This window comes from Lemur catta, chromosome 14 (assembly GCF_020740605.2).
Source record: "Lemur catta isolate mLemCat1 chromosome 14, mLemCat1.pri, whole genome shotgun sequence".
NCBI classification, from domain to species: Eukaryota; Metazoa; Chordata; class Mammalia; order Primates; family Lemuridae; genus Lemur; species Lemur catta.
The window spans coordinates 26338708-26355626 of record NC_059141.1 but is presented as its reverse complement, the minus strand read 5'-3'; the positions used below and the strand labels follow the sequence as shown (position 1 = coordinate 26355626).

At 34.8% G+C, this 16919-nt stretch overlaps 1 protein-coding gene across 11 annotated transcripts in view; it reads left to right on the top strand.

The window, feature by feature from the left end:
* The window catches only part of LCOR (ligand dependent nuclear receptor corepressor), a 138306-nt gene that overhangs the window by 74848 nt on the left and 46539 nt on the right, over positions 1 to 16919 (top strand). For all 11 annotated transcript variants that reach the window (XR_006739286.1, XR_006739287.1, XR_006739285.1 and 8 more), the window contains one exon: positions 14054 to 14186. Coding sequence is in view for 3 of the 11 variants with exons in the window: in XM_045568738.1 (XP_045424694.1) it covers positions 14054 to 14186 (133 nt within the window). In the remaining 8 variants the exon portion in view is untranslated. The remainder of the gene's footprint in view (positions 1 to 14053; positions 14187 to 16919) is intronic.

Sequence of the window (16919 nt, the reverse complement as noted above, 5' to 3'; positions counted from 1 at the left end):
CTAAATATTTCAGAATGTCCCTTTTTCTTCCCTAAGAAAAAGGACACCTACTTGACCATACCACATAATTACCAAAATCAGGGAAGTTAACCTTGATATAATATTATCTAATCTATGACTTTTATTCAGATTTTACCAATTGTCTCAGTGACCTTTATATTACTGCCCGCCCCCCCTTAGTTCAAAATCCAATTTAGGATCACTCATTGAATTCGATTATCACTACTCTTTAATCTCAGATTCTTCCTCAGTCTTTTATTTTTAATGACAATGACATTTTTAAATAGTATAGAACATTTATCTTATAGAATGTCTCTCATTTTAGGTTTCTTTTATATTTCTTTATGATTAAATTCATAACATTTATGCTCTTTTGGCAGGAATATTAAATAAGTGATATTGTATCCTTCTTACTGCATCACATCATGAAGCCCCAATGTCAGCTTAGTCAAATGATACTAACTTTGATCACTTGGTGAGGTTGATGTCTGCTAGGTTTCTCCAATAAATATTACTACTTTTCTCCTTGTAGTTAATAAGTTATTAGTGGGGAGATACTTTGAGACTATGTAAATACCTTTTCCTCATCAAACTTTCATTCAGTTTATTTTTAGTATCAGAGATGGTTTCTTGCCCAAATCAGTTATTTTTCCAGTGGTTGGAAAATGGTGATTTGTCTACATTTTTAGTTGGTGTTATAGTGTGAGGAAGAGCTTAAGTGCTTTCCTTTCTCCTCTACCAGTTTGGAGTTAGGATTTTTATTCTGTTCAATAGGTTATCAGGCAGTGTCCCAGGTTTTGTCAGTGGGAGCCCCTTCAGGCCACTTCCTACATCCTCTTCACAGGTACCAGTCTTTTTATGGGCACTTTCTTATATTCTGGTACACGATGTTCTAGGTTCATCTTGTCCTTTCCCTGCTCCAGCACTGGAATCCATTTTTCTAAAGAGATCTGGTTTCTTCGGTGAGGAATTATTGAAGCACATTTAGCCCCTCTTTTTGGCCTATGTACAGCTTCAAAACACCAGCCATTGGGCAATAGTCAGCCTATTTATCATGATTTATATTTTTTGGATAGAGCGAAAAATAGTGAAATGCCATCAATTCATGGCCACTGACAGTATGTCCTTTCAGAATACTGTGCGAAAGTAGCGGATGGAAATTAAAGTGTACAGGTTTTTGACTGAAAAGTATGCTTGCTGTTTAGGGGGAAAATATTGACATGAACATTTGAAAATAAGTATCACATTTCTTTGTGACACTGAAAATGCAAGTAAAAATTACATTTTAAATTTCAAGTGATTAGTTCAAGAGTTGAAAGTAATATCTTTAGTGTCTTTAATAACTTGAACTTGTTTTTAATGATTTCTTAAAAATTGAGGTAATATTTATATTACGTAATATTTACAAATAAAATTTATCCAAAGTATACAATTTGATGTATTTTGTTAAATGTATACAGTTGTAGAGTCACCGGCATAGTTAAAGACACAGGACAGTTCCCTCACCCTAAAATGTTTCTTTGTGCCACTTTGTAGTCTGCCCCCCCCAGATCCATGCAATCACACTAGCTTTACCTTTTCTAGAATTTTTAATAATGGGAATCATAAAATACAGTCTTTTATGTTTGACTTCTTTTGCTTAGCATAATTTTTGAGATTGATTCTTGTTTCTGTGGTAATTTTTTGTTCCTTTTTATTGCTAAGTAGTTCCTCCATAGCATGGATATGGCACAGTTTGTTTTATTCATTCACTTTTTTATGGACTTTTGAGTTTTCAGATTTTGATTACTATAACTTATTCATATATGTCTTTTAGTGAACATATATTTTCATTTCTCCAGGATCTATACCTAGAATTGGAAGTACAGGGGTCATGTGCTAAGTATATTTTTAACTTTGTAAGATGTTACCATATGGTTTACCAAAGTAACTGAACCATTTCCATCAGCAATATAAGGGAATTCCAGTGTTCCTCATCTTGTCAACACTTGGTATTATCAATGAGTAGTGGTATTTCATTGTGGTTTTAATTTTTATTATCCCTGATAACTGGTGATGTTGAACATCTTGCCATTTATATATTTTATATGATGTATTTGTTCAGATCTTTTGGTCATTTTAAAAAACATGTTATTAAGTTGTAATAAATATTTATACATTCTGTATAAATGCTCTGGTCAGATATTGTTATACATATATGTTTTCCCAGGCTGTAGCTTGCCCTTTCCTTAATCGTTGTGTCTTTTGAAAAGCAGAATTTTTTAATCTCAATGAAGTTCTTTTTAATCAATCTTTTTATCTTAAAATTCTTTTTTTCACATCCTGTTCAAGAAATCTTTGCCTAATCCAATGTCAGATGCAAAAGAAAATCTCATGTTTTCTTCTAGAAGTTTAATGGTATTAACTGTTACATTTTGATCTCTGATCCCTTTCTAGTTTAATTTTCTATGTTGTGTGAGAGTTGAGGTTTTATATTCCAAATGAAAATCCAGTTGTTCTAGCACCATTTGTTGAAAGGACTGTCTTTTCCCACTTTATTACCTTAACACTTCTGTTAAATCATTTGACCATACACATCAGTACATTTCTGGACTCTGCAGGCATACCTTGGAGATAGTGTGGGTTGGGTTCCAGACCCCCGTAATAAAGCAAATACCACAATAAAGCAAGTCAAACAAATTTTTTGGTTTCCCAGTGCATATAAAAGTTATGTTTACATTATAATGTAGTCTACAGTGCATATACATGTTATATTTGTACTATGCTGGTGTTTAAGTGTGCATTATGTCTAAAGAAACAATGCACATAATTAAAAAATATTTTATTGCTAAAAAATGCTAAGAATCATCTGAGCGTGCAGTGAGTCATTCATTTTTTCTGGTGGCTGGTCTTGCCTTGATGTGAATGGCTGCTGACTGATCAGGGTGGTGGTTGCTAAAGGTTGGGGTGGCTGTGGCAATTTCTTAAAGAAGACATCATTGAAGTTTGCTGCATCAGTACTCTTCCTTTCAGGAAAGATTTCTCTGTAGCACATGATACTGTTTGATAGCATTTTACCCACAGTATAACTTTTTTCAAAATTGGAGTCATTCGTCTCTAACTCTATTGCTGCTATATCGACTAAGTTTGTATAATATTCTAAATCCTTTGTTGTCATTTCAACAATGTTGATAGCATTTTCACCAGGGATAGATTCCATCCTAAGCAACCACTTTCTTTGTTCATCCATAAGAAGCAACTCTTCATTCATTCAAGTTTTATCACGAAATTTCAGTTATTCAGTTACAGCTTCAGCCTCCACTTGTAGTTCTGTTGCTATTTCCACCACATCTACAGTTCCTTTCTTCACCGAAGTCTTAAACCCCTCCAAGTCATCCATGAGAATTGAAATCAGCCTCTTTCAACTTCTGTTAATGTTGATAATTTTGACCTCCTCCCATGAATCATGAATGTTCTTTTTTTTCCCCTGAGTCTGCTTGCTAGGGAAACAAATGTTCTTAATGTTATCTAAAGTGGGGAATTCTTTCTAGAAGGTTTTCAATTTACTTTGCCCAGATCCATTAAAGGAATCACATCTGTGGCGGCTGTAGCCTTACAAAATAAAATTCTTAAATAATAAGACTTGAAAGTCAAAATTAATCCTTGATCCATGGACTGCAGAGTGGATATTATATTAGCAAGCATGAAAACAACATTAATCTCCCTATACATACATCTATTGGGTGACCAGGTGCATTATCAATAAGCAGTAGTAAATATTTTGAAAGGAATCCTTTTTTCTGAACAGTAGTTCTGAACAGTGAACTTTTAAAATATTCAGTAAACCACGTGGTGAACAGATGTGCTGTCATCCAGGCTTTGTTGTTCCATTTCTAGAGCGCAGGAAGAGTAGATTTCATGTAATTCTTAAGGGCCTTAGGATTTTCAGAATGGTATATGAGCATTGCCTTAAAGTCACCAGCTGCATTAGCCCCAAACAAGAGAGTCACTTGTCTTTTGACACTTTGAAGCCAGGCATTGACTTATGTCTAGCTATGAAACTCCTAGATGGCATCTTCTTCCAGTAAGAGGCTATTTTGTCTACATTGAAAATCTGTTGTCTAGTGTAGCCACCTTTATCAATGATCTTAGCTACATCTTCTGGATGATTTTCTGTAGCTTTTCCACCAGCACTTGCTGCTACTGTGTTTTTTGTTTGTTTGTTTTTGAGACAGGGTCTCACTCTGTTGCCTAGCTAGAGTGCAGTAGCGTGATCATAGCTCACTGCAACCTCAAAGTGCTGGGCTCAAGCAGTCCTCCTGCCTCAGCCTCCCAAGTAGCTGGGACTACAGGTGTGTGCCCCAATGTCTGGATAATTTTTCTATATTTTGTAGAGACAGGGTCTCACTCAGGCTGGTCTTGAACTCCTGACCTCAAGCAGTCTTTCCACCTAGGCCTCTCAAAGTGCTAGGATTACAGCCATGAGCCACTGTACCCAGCCAGCACTTTACACCTTGTACTTTCATGATATGGAGACAGTTTCTTTCCTTAATCCTCATGAACCAACCTCTGCTAGCTTCCTCACCTCTCTCGGCTATCATAGAATTGAAGAGAGTTAGGACCTTGGTCTGGATCAGGCTTTAGCTTAAGGGAATGTTGTAGTTGGTTTGATCTTCTATCCAGATCACTACAACTTTCTGCATATATATACTAATAAGGCTATTTGCTTTTATATCATTCATACAGTCTCTGGAGTAGCACTTTTAATTTCCTTCAGGAACTTTTCCTTTGCATTCACAGTTTGGCTAACTGGTGCAAGAGTCCTAGCTTTTGCCCTGTCTTGGCTTTCAACATGCCTTCCTCACTAAGCTTAATTATTTCTAGCTTTTGATTTAAAGTGAGAGATGTGCTACTCTTTTACTTGAACACTTAGATGCCATTGTGGAGTTATTAATTGGCCTAACTTCAATATTGTGTCTCAGGGAATTGGGAGGCCAAGGAGAGGAAGAGAGACAGAGAAATAGCCAGCTGGTAGACCAGTTGGAGCACACGTAACCATCTTCTGTGGGTGTGGTTTGTGGCTCCCCAAAACAATTACAATGGTAACAGCAAAGATCATTTATCACAGATCACTGTAATGAAATAATAATGAAAAGTTTGAAATATTGCGAGAATTAACCAAAATCTGATGCAGAGACAGGAAGCGAATACATGCTGTTGGAAAAATGGTGCAAATAGACTTGCTGGGCACAGGGTCGCCACAGACGTTTAATTTGTAAAAACAACAACAACAAAAAACCAGTATCTACAAAGTACGGTAAAATCAGGTATGCCTGTATTCTGTGCCATTGATCTCTATGTCCATTCTTACACCGATACCATTGTGTCTTGATTATTTTCTTTATATCTGGAAATCTAGTAGTTTGAGTCTTCCTTAAGCATTTCTAGTAGCTCAGAGAGAGAGAGAGAGAGACAGAGCGCACGTGCTACTTTAAGTTATAGAGAAAAACACAGAGTAAACACTTTGCTATGGTTTGAATATGTCCCCTCCAAAATTCAGGTGCTACTGATATGATGGTATTAAAGGGTTAGGCCTTTAAGAGGTAATTAAGCCATGGGGTTTATTAATGAAATTAAGGTTCTTATAAAAGAGGTTTCATGTGGCCTTAGGTTAGCTTACTTGCTTGCCTTTCTGCCTTCTGACATGTGAGGATACAACAAGAAGGCCCTTACCATACACGAAATGCCAGTGCCTTCATCATGAATTTCCAGGCTCCAGAACTGTGAAAAAATAAATTTTTATTCTTTATAAATTACGCAGTCTCAGGTATTTTGTTATAGCAGCACAGAATGGATTAAGACATATTCCATATTTTAAAATACCCAAAAGATATGCCCATAAAAAGTATTAAAGGGTCACATTAGGTGATAAATAGGCACATTATAAAAGCTTTTAATATTATTACAAATGTTATTATTTATAATATTATAAAAACTTTTCCTATTGGAGACGATTTCAACCCATTCAGTATTATATCCCCTCTCCTGCTTTGTGTGGTAAATGGTCAGACCACACAAAGCATTGGCAGCTTCCATGGCTCTTTTTCTCTATGCCTCTCCCTGCCACCTTCTACAGCTTCCTTAAAAGAAATTACCTTAAAAGGATATTGGGAAATTGACACAAACTGGTGAGGCTCCCAGAGAACATAGCAACAGAACATAGATGACCTATACTTTCCCCTGAAAGTTGTATACAAAATTAAATTTCTTTCTCTCTCTCTTCCTCTATTCATTTGTACCAGCAGTAGCAGTCAGAAAATAAAGGGAAAATCGATTTCATAATGACAATGAAAATGTAAAATAATAAGTACAAGGGAACTACATGAATAAACTACAGAATCTAATTGAAATCCATTAAAGCCTACTTGGATAAATGTAAAGCGATTCCCCAAATAGAAGACTGAATATTTCAAGAATGTTACTTCTTCCTGAATTACTTTGTAGGTGTAATGCTATTCTGATCAAAAGTACATTGTCTTCTTTGGAGACGTGGAAGGATTGGAGGAGAGAAGAATTCCCTAAGTGATTTTAAAAATAATCTGAAAGAATAAAGCTAGAATAGCCAGGACATTTTAAAAATATAAATAATGAGTGAGAATTTGCCTTCCTAAATACTAATACTTATATAATAATTTTAAAAGTATGATACTGTTGGTGGATTTGAAAAATATATCAGTAAAAATGAAATAAACTGTTTATAGCATCATTGGTATATGATTTTATAAAAAGTACTCTCAAACATTGGTTGGAAAATTAAGAATTATTCAGTAAATGGTGCTAGAATTATTGGTTTACCTCCAGTAAATTCATAGGAAAGGAAAAAAAAACTACGTAAGAACAACAATAAACCATGGAAACATGGTACCCCTAACACTGCTAGTGGGAATGTAAATGTAAATTTTAATAGCTTTTTATTAGAAAACAGTTTGGGTATATGTTTCAGGAAAAGAAGATTTGTTTCTTTTAATCCATGCTTTCTCTTCTAGTAATCTATCCCAAGGAAATAATGAGAATCTGGAAAAAATTCATTAAAACAATTTATAGTAACCGAAAGACTAGTCTAAGTGTAAATTATGGTTAAATTATGATAACATTTATTAATATAAAGGGTTTTTCGAGAAGAATGTGTAATGATACAATAAAATGCTTCTAATTTAATACTAATTGAGATGGGATAAAAATCTATAGTATGAATCTGATTTAATTTTTTAAAATAATTAATGTATCTGCTTTTTTTTTTTGGAGATTGACACATATTGGGAAATTGACACAAACTGGTGAGGCTACCAGAGAACATAGCAACTGAACATAGATGACCTATACTTTCCCCTGAAAGCTGTATACAAAATTAAATTTCTTTCTCTCTTCTCTCACTCTGTTGCCTGGGGCTAAATGCGGTGGTATTGTCATAGCTCCCTGCAATCTCAAACTCGTGGACTCAAGATCATCCTGCCTCAGCCTCTCAGAGTAGCTGGGACTACAGGCACTTGCCCTCACGCTCAGCTAATTTTTCTTTTTCTTTCTTTTTTTTTTTGTAGAGATGGTGTCTGTGTTGCTCAGGCTGGTCTAGAATTCCTGGCCTTAAGCAGTTCTCCTGCATCAGCTTCCCAAAGTGTGCTGGGATTATGGGTGTTAGCCACAGTGCCCAGCCAACATTAATTTATCTGCATATGTGTTTTTTTTAAAGGCGTAAGGGAAATATATCAAATGATTAGCAGCTCTCACTTAGAATTAGTGGGAATCCTGCTTTTTACTCTTTTTATTTATAGCTTTCTGACAAGGTAGCTTTTTTCAAGGTTTTCCAGTGAATGAGAAAAATAAGGATTATTTATAAAAGCAAAATCCTATAGGCTTTCTGTGCAATATATTTACTTTAAGAAAAATGAAAATATAAATGATTGTAGCTTATTAATTTTTATTGGTAAATGGCAAGACCTTTATTTATATACAGGAATACAAGGCAAAAGAATATAAGTTCCTGGTGAAGTTAATATGAATTTTAGCAGCTTAAATGGAGTTGATTTCAATTTAGAAGTGGAAAGACTCACAAGATCAAAAGACAAAAAGATATACTGCATTTTTTAACACTGATCCCCTCTTATGTAGTTCATGAAAGAATACACTTTCAAATGACTTCTGACTCAACAATTTACAAGTTTCTAGTTTCCTGAGGTTCCATAGCTTTATAGCATTTTTTTAACATACTTTTCCTGCTAAGTGTTTGCTTAGGAAAAAAGAAACTGTGATGTCCACTTTAGCAAATTTCGCAGATTTAGCAAGATTTAATTCTAAATATGACAACTCTTATTTGATGCAAAAAAAATAAAGTTATATTTAAAATAATCCAGGTTCAGATATTAAAATAAGACTATAATAGACTTTATAATATTTAAATTGATTCTCTCTGTGAGACACTGTTTTGTTACATAGAATTTAAGCCAGAATTCCATTAAGTAAATCACATAGGCCTATGAAAGAGATATGCAGGAAACTCTTTGGGTTAATGGTGCTGTCACTCTTAAGAAATGCCATAAGCTCTTCTACTCTCATCCCTCTCCCTTTTTTTTCAGTTGTTTATTAAGGAGAGAGTTTTTAAAAAACATAATGGCTACTCCCTACTCCCAGAATTATAGAATCAAAAGCTCTGGGATTTTGTTCTGGGCATATATGGTTTTAAGAAGCTCACAGTAGATTATGATATGACAGAACTACCTCTGGCTATGGGCCAGTCAATCTAGGTAGACCAATTTCTGCATCCTGAAAGAAGCAAATCCTGGGATATGAATTTCAGTTCAAAGCTTCAACTTTATTCCTATTTAGTTCTGGGCCAATAGCTTGCTCTTTAATAAGTAAGAATAATAAATGCAAAGAACAACAGTGGTTTTTGAGAATATTTCACATCTGTTTGTTATTATTTAGCATACCATACATAATGGATCCTTTTAGAATTCAGTTATGGGAGAGGGGAGATGACATGAATTGTTTTCTTTAACTTCTATCTCCCGGCTATTTGATTAGCTCTATGTCATATGAATTTTTTTGTTTGTATTGTTTCATTTTATTTTGGTATGCATACATACAGTGAGGATAAGCTATATTTTGTTTATATATTGTTGCTATAAATGTTTAATGTGGTGACCAGGTGCAGTTGAAAAAAGTATATGGTTTTGTACTATGTTTTTAATCTTTGGTTATTGTTCTGGATAAAAACAAATAAGTGAAACAACAATTTAACTAGTGACGGTTATCCTAAATAATCATATAAATTCTAGAAATCACTATCTTAAGGGCATTCAACAAATGGAGAAACATTTGCTCATAAAAATCTATCAGATTTCAGTAAGAACAGCAAGAATATGTGGTATTTGAGCCATGTGACCTACTCCCTAACTTCAACTTAAGGGAAATTCTACTCTGAATGGCCAGGGCAGGCAGTAGACATCTCTCATACCCTCTAGCTTAGTGTTGCACACTCTCTCTGCTCTCTTCTAGGCTGGTGAAGTCAGAGGCTCTTTTCCCTCACTCACCCTTTACTCACAGTGGAAGTCTACCCTAGGCATGATAGGCTGAGAATACTGGGGCCAGATTGCTTCAGCCGCAGTTCATTTATAGGGCAGAGGTTCCATGCCAGGGGAAACAAGTCAGTATGATTGTGGGCTACCATCCTTACCCAGCACCTTGCTCATAGAGCACAGATGTCACTTTAAGAGAAGTGGATCCTTGTCCAATCCTCCAGTTCCAGTGCAATGGCTCAAAGTTTCTTCCAAGGGAAAGGGCAGGCCTAAAGAACAGAGAACTCCACAATTTTCCCCAAGGGGACTATTTGCAACAGAATTTAGGAAAGCTCATGCCTTAAGGTATTGAAAACAGTGAAGATCTTTTGTGAACAATTAAGAGGAGGCTGGTAGCTCCATGAGATTAGTAGCAACAAGTGAAATAAATGACAAACCCGTTGGAAGTTTAACAGAGAACCAGAGAGAGAGACAGCTATGAGCCCTCCTAGGGTTGGAGCAAGTCTCAAACACTGGCAACACTTTGCCTCTGTAAAGGGACCAGCTTTTATTGGATTAGACTATGGAGCAATTTGTACCCCAGGATGTGGCAAAAAAATGGTAGAACAGTCAACTAACAATTAGTGAAGGCTAACACCTAGGAGCAATGAAACCAGTCATTCCTGATGGATGGGGAACTGTTCATGCTCAAAGCAACACCCTCCAAAAAGTGATAACACAACCTACACACTGCCAGTGAAATAGACCTATGTGAACTAGAGATAAAGAGGGACATTTTCTAATATTAATATTAAAAGGGCCTGTCCATCAGGAAAACATACTTATGTATGCACCCAACAAACAGAGCCCCAAAATGTGTGAAGCAAAATCCAACAGAATCGAAGGTAGGAATAGACAATCCAACAATAATAGTTAGATATGTCAATCTCTGACTTTCAATAATGGAGAGAACATTGAGGCAGAGGATTAGCAAAGATGTGGAAGACCTAAAAAAACATTATGAATCAGTTAGACCCAACAGACATCTATAGAACACTCTACCCAACAAAAGCAAAATACTTATTCTTCTCCAATGTAAGTGGAACATTCTCCAGGATAAACCTGTATGCTAGGCCATAAAACAATAAATTTTAAAGGATTGAAGTCATACATAGTATGTTTTCCAGCCATGGTGAAATGAAATTAGAAATCAATAACAGGAAGGTGAGGAATTCACAAATGTGTCAAAATTAAAGAAATCACAAAGGAAATTAGAAAATAGTTTGAGGCCGGGTACAGTGACTCATGCCTATAGACCCACCAACTTGGGAGGCTGAGATGAGAGGATCACTTGAGCCCAGGAGCTCAAGGCTACGGTGAGCTATTATCACACCACCACACTCCAGCCTGGGTGACAGAACAAGACATTGTCTCAAAAAAAAAAAAGAAAGAAAGAAAGAAAGAAAAAGTTTGAGATGAATTAAAACAAAAAACATATGAGATGTAGTTATCAATGCTTAGGAGGCTGCCTATAATTGACTATTTAAAAAGATCTCAAATCAATACTGTAATCATTCACATTAAGACACTAGAAAAAGAAGAGCAAGCTAAACCAAACATGAGCAGAAAGATATAAATAATAAAGATTAGAGTAGAAATAAATGAAACAGTATAGGAAAAATGATAGAGAAAATTAAAGTCAAAAGTTGGTTCTTTGAAAAGATCAACAAAATCCATAAACCTTATCTAGGGCTGATCAAGAAACAAGTAGACTCAAATTGCTAATCATGAATGATATAGGAGAAATCAGAAATAAAAAGAATTGTATGAGGAATGCTCTGAACAATTTGTATGCTAACAGATAATTTGATGAAATAGGCAAATTCCTAGAAAGATGCAAACTACCTAAACTGACATAAGGAGAAGTAGAAAGACTGAATAGGCCTGTGTTGCATGTTGAATTTTATCCCCCCCAAAAATATGTTGAGTCCTAACCCCTGGTACCTGAGATACCAGGGGTTCTTATATTTTTATTTATATTTGAAAAATAGTAGTCCCCCCTTATCTAAGGGGAAATATGTTCCAAGACTTTAAGAGGATGGCTGAAACCACTGATGGTACTGAACCCTATAGATACTATGTTTTTCCTATACATATATACCTATGATAAAGTTTAATTTATAAATTAGGCACAATGAGAGATTACTATGGGACTAGGTTAGTTGCTCTGTGTTGCTTTATATTAGAAGGTAGCCTGAGTATTACATTAACAGAAGTTTAAGTAGGGATATGTTGTTCAGCGTCTGACATAAAATGAGTGAATGTAGGGCTAAGGAGTTAAGTACAGTTTATGCCACATAATGCCTGATTTTTAAAAATCACTAAACAATAAAATGGTACCAAAGTATAATACAATTGAGGATTTTATTGGACTTCAATTGATGCCTGTTTCTAACGCCTTTTAGAGGTTAAATCAGTATCAAAATTACGTTATTATTCATTTTTAAATGTTAGTAGTTTCTTTAGCCTATAAAAAAGAATGTTGACAGATACAACTATAATAAAGGTTCTTATGGTTTATAAGACTTAAAATATTTTGTTAAAAAAATTTTAAGGTGCATTTTAATTATTCTTAATGCTATATTTACTAGTACTTTGTACATGACTTTCTTTGTTTCTACCAAATACAGAATCATTCTTTTAACAAGTTTTTATTTTTATTTATTTACTTATTTTTCACTTATTTTTTTTGAGATGGGGACTCATCATGTTGCTTAGGCTGTTCTTGAACTCCTGGGCTCAAGGGATCCTCCACCTCAGCCTCCCAAGTAGCTGGGATTACATGCGAGTGCCACTGTGTCCAGCTAAAAAATTTTTAACAAATTATATAGCAAATTTACTGTATCTTATACGAAAATGTTAAAGGATCTTTATTTTAGTTTGAATAGGCAAGTGAGTTCTTCATATTGGACTATTTGTTTGCAATATATAATTGATGTTAAATGTTTCTGCAAAATATATGTTTTGGTTGTGCTCTTGACACAGTTGTGATGAGAAATAAAAAGCTGGTTGCAAGTATCAGTGGGCATATTTAAAATCTTTGAGGAAATCATTTGTGCGTTATAACATCCATTCAGTGTGTTTAATTTCTTTGCATTGTGCCAAGATGTGTCCCATTTTCTTAGTGCAATTTTAAGTTTTCCATGATGAAAGTAAATGCATGAATTCATGTATTGCAGTGATTTGAAGTAAATTATAGGGGCTAGAATTTAAAGAACATTTAAAGGGTGCACTTTGCTATTCTTTATATTCTTATGTTCTATTACTGTAAGATACAAGAGTTAGAAGTAAGTTCAAATCATTATCAATTTATTCTAGTGCTCCTGCAGTCTGAGAGCAGATGCCAGGAGTTTCTGGGATGAGTTTAGCGCAGCATATTGGAACTTCTTGGTCAGAGAAGTTTTTGATCCACATTTTATATTGCAAAGATGTTCAAGTATTGTGTGTGTATATTTCTTTTGTTTACATATATATATAAATAAAAGAACTAACGTGCTTACACTTAGAACATACATTTTGTTTTTCAGTTTTTTTTTTCCTAGTGCTGCTTTTGACCTATTAATCAATTTTACAATCCACTAAAGGTTTCAGAACCACAGTTTGTAAAACAGTAATCTAGGGACAGAATTATGAATCCAAATATATTTTTTTGTTTTTTTTCCCTAAAGGCCCTTTTAAAATGTTTGTGTTTTGTGTCTGATGAAAACAGATCTCATATTAGGAAGGCAAACATGATCCTCAAATGAGATTTGGCATTTAAAAACAGTTTCTTTTTTTTATTTAAAGAATCACTATGGCCTGAGCACAGTGCCTCACGCCTATAGTCGTAGCATGTAGGGAGACCAAGGCAGGAGGATTGTTTGAGGCCAGAAGTTCACGACTAGCCTGAGTAACATAATGAAACCCTCTCTCTGCAAAAAATAGAAAAATTAGCTGTGCATGGTGGCTCACTCCTGTATTCCCAGCTACTCTGGAGGCTGAGGCAGGAGGATTGATTGAGCCCAGGAGTTTGAGGTTGCAGTGAGCTATGATGATGCACTCTAGCCTTGGCAACAGAGTAAGACTCTATCTCAAAAAAAAAAGGGCATGTCTACATTGAGTTGCCTGTGAACTATTGCTGTAGTATAATAGAACCAATATATTTGGTTGTCCAAGGAAATTTTCCCTTTGGTAATTATATAGTTTAGTTGTATTAGAGTTTACCTGTAAATTTTAAACAAAATTTGTAATCAAAAACCATGGATACAATCTACCCAAAGTGTATGTTTATACTCATTTAGCTTTTATATTAATACTTTTGTGGAGATAAATTTTATCCTGATTTGAAGTTTTAAAATATTTTAATTGTATTAAACTAATTTGTCTTATTTGCTGTTAACATTTGTCTTTGATTATGCATCTGTGCTTTTGATATTGAATGAGGAAAGATTTTTGTACAACTCTTTTACCAAATATTTTTACAGGGACACTTAGTCGGTCTGGATGAACCAGCTTCGGGAGCTGGGCAAGAAGCTCTGCTTAAACAAGAGCAAGCAAAAATCATTCGATTCGAGAGACAAGCAGAAGAGTTCCTCAATGCAGTCTTTTATAGAAAAGGTTGGTTTCAGTGAAGAATGACTTAGCATCTGCTTGTCTTGTTTTAATCTGCTTAATTTCAATGTCATTTTAAAAGTTACTCCTAAAAATATTTTTCTTTATTGATGATACACTTTATATTTCTCTACATTCCTTTGGTCAGGTTAAATTTGGAACAGGGTTAAGGCAACCCCTGTGCCCCCTTTAGGCTCTGAAGTGATGGTGAGTTTTAGTTAAATAGTTGAGAAAAGTACTATGAAACTCTGAAAATTGTAATATCTCAGTAATTCTATATTTGCTAGACAGATTTTCTTACCGAGACAGGTTACATTTTAATCACTGATAACTATATATAAACTGTAAATTTTTGGTTATTCTAACCTGAGATTTAATTTGAGCAGAAATGTAGTTATGTCTTAAAGTTAGATTTATAAGCATTTTTTTCCTCCATACTTTCACTGAAATTTTTTGTATTGTTAAAATTAGAGAAACTCATTATTATATAGTAAACTTTCCCCCTGCATTTGAGGTGGCATTAATAGCTTCACCTCTTGCATTTTTTTCAATTTATCTTTCTCCTTAAACTTTTGTAAGTTTACTTTACATTTCTTTTGAAATACAGAAAAGTTCTCCAGACATAGAGTCTTGAGGTTTAGAATTCTTCATGGAGACATTTACTTCTTTTCTCTATCCACAAAGCATAATTGCCATCCACCAAGACCTTAAGAAAACTTCCCTTCCTGATCCATTCTAGATTTTGAATATCCTTATTTAACCTTCAGCAGACTCAGTGATTCCATTTTCTTTAATTGTTCTTCATATGTTCTAGTTTACAGCTCTCATTACTCTGAAAATTCCCTTCTTCCCTCTGAAGTTTGAAGGGTTTATTTTGATTGTACACTGGTTAAAAGTCTGATAGGCCGGGCGCGGTGGCTCATGCCCGTAATCCTAGCACTCTGGGAGGCCAAGGCGGGTGGATCGCTCGAGGTCAGGAGTTCAAGACCAGCCTCAGCAAGAGCGAGACACCCCGTCTCTACTAAAAATAGAAAGAAATTATCTGGCCAACTAAAATATATATATAGAAAAAAATTAGCCGGGCATGGTGGCGCATGCCTGTAGTCCCAGCTACTGGGGAGGCTGAGGCAGTAGGATCGCTTAAGCCCAGGAGTTTGAAGTTGCTGTGAGCTAGCCTGATGCCACGGCACTCACTCTATCCCAGGCAACACAGCGAGACTCTGTATCAAAAAAAAAAAAAGTCTGATAAATGCTGGTTCTAATGGGTTTGTTACAGTTGGATACCAGCTGGGCTTCTACTTAATGTGACCAGTGTTTTCAAAAGGTGGTATGAGGTGAAATGTCACGTAAAATTAAGAAATACACAGATTATTGTTTTTCTGTGGCACTTTTTTTTTCAGTTTCTTCTATTAGATTCCTAGGCAAAATTAAATCTTTTAGTACATCCTTACTTCTTTTTTAATACCCACTAGCACCCTCTGACCTAAATCTCCCAGGCAAGTCTCCCATGCTCACCTTATCTTCATAAAGTACTCTGAATTCCAAAATTATGGTTCAGAATGGTCATTTTTTTAGTTTTATGAACATTTGTTTTATTAAAATAATTTACATTTATAGTATAAGTGACTGATTTATCAGTTTATTAGCCAAATACAATACCTTTTCTGCTCCTGTCCTTTAGGATGTATACAGGGTCATTGGTCTTATGTGTTGTTACAGCAAGTTTCATTATCTAAAAAGAGGAACCTCCTCTCCCTGGCTTACCTAGAGGAACTGCTTTCGTCCACTCTTTATTTAGGGGGTATTAATGAGGTCAGTCATTCCTACAGAGAAATTCTGTCCTACTTCTCTACTAGTCCCATCCCTTTGACATAGATAATAACTTTTTAACATTAAAGTTTTTATAAGCTTTTTTATTTAGAAATTAAATTTTGGGGCATAACCTTTAGGGGAGGGGAATTCTTGCCTTGCAATCAGTCTCAATAGATTTCAAGAGATGGAAATCCTCTGAAATTTTAAGTTAGGTTTGTGTATTTGTTTACATACTGGTATGTGAAGCTAGGAAAAAGAACTATTGCTTTGGAATTGAAAATTCCCTTCCTTTTGCTTTATGTATGACTATTACTATTTTTAGATATCTTATTAAATCTCTTGCAGATGTCTCAAAGATGGGCATTAGTATTCTTCAGATTAATACCAGAAGTGTTCAGTATCCAGGGATGTGATGGGCACTTTAGTCTGAAGAGAATATTTTGTTTTTATAAATAATTCAGATGTTTGGATTTGGTCCTTTGTTTCCAAGTATTGCAAATTGTGTATTTTAAGTAATTGAGTGTGTGTAAGTTATATGTGTTTAAGTAGAAACATTTGCAATAAAAGCAGGCTTTTGGAATGTGGACTGTAATAAATTTTAATTTAAGAACAGTATACCTTCTACAGCTGTCATAATCACATTTTTTTTCAGCTTGCTTTGCAACTCGTATTAGAAAATTTAACCCTTTTTCTAAAAGTTAGATTCACATTTTAAAATATACAGGTGGCTGTGATGTAACACGTATTTCCGTAGTTTTATATTGATCTGATTTTTTGCTTTTATTTGACTCAATTGTGTTCCCTTGGGGATGGGTATGTTCACAGATATGTGTTTTAAGTAAGTCAAAGAATTAAATCTGTTTTAAAAACTTTCAAAAGATACAGATATTTAAATGGAAGAGATGCCATTCGTATGAAAACATTGAA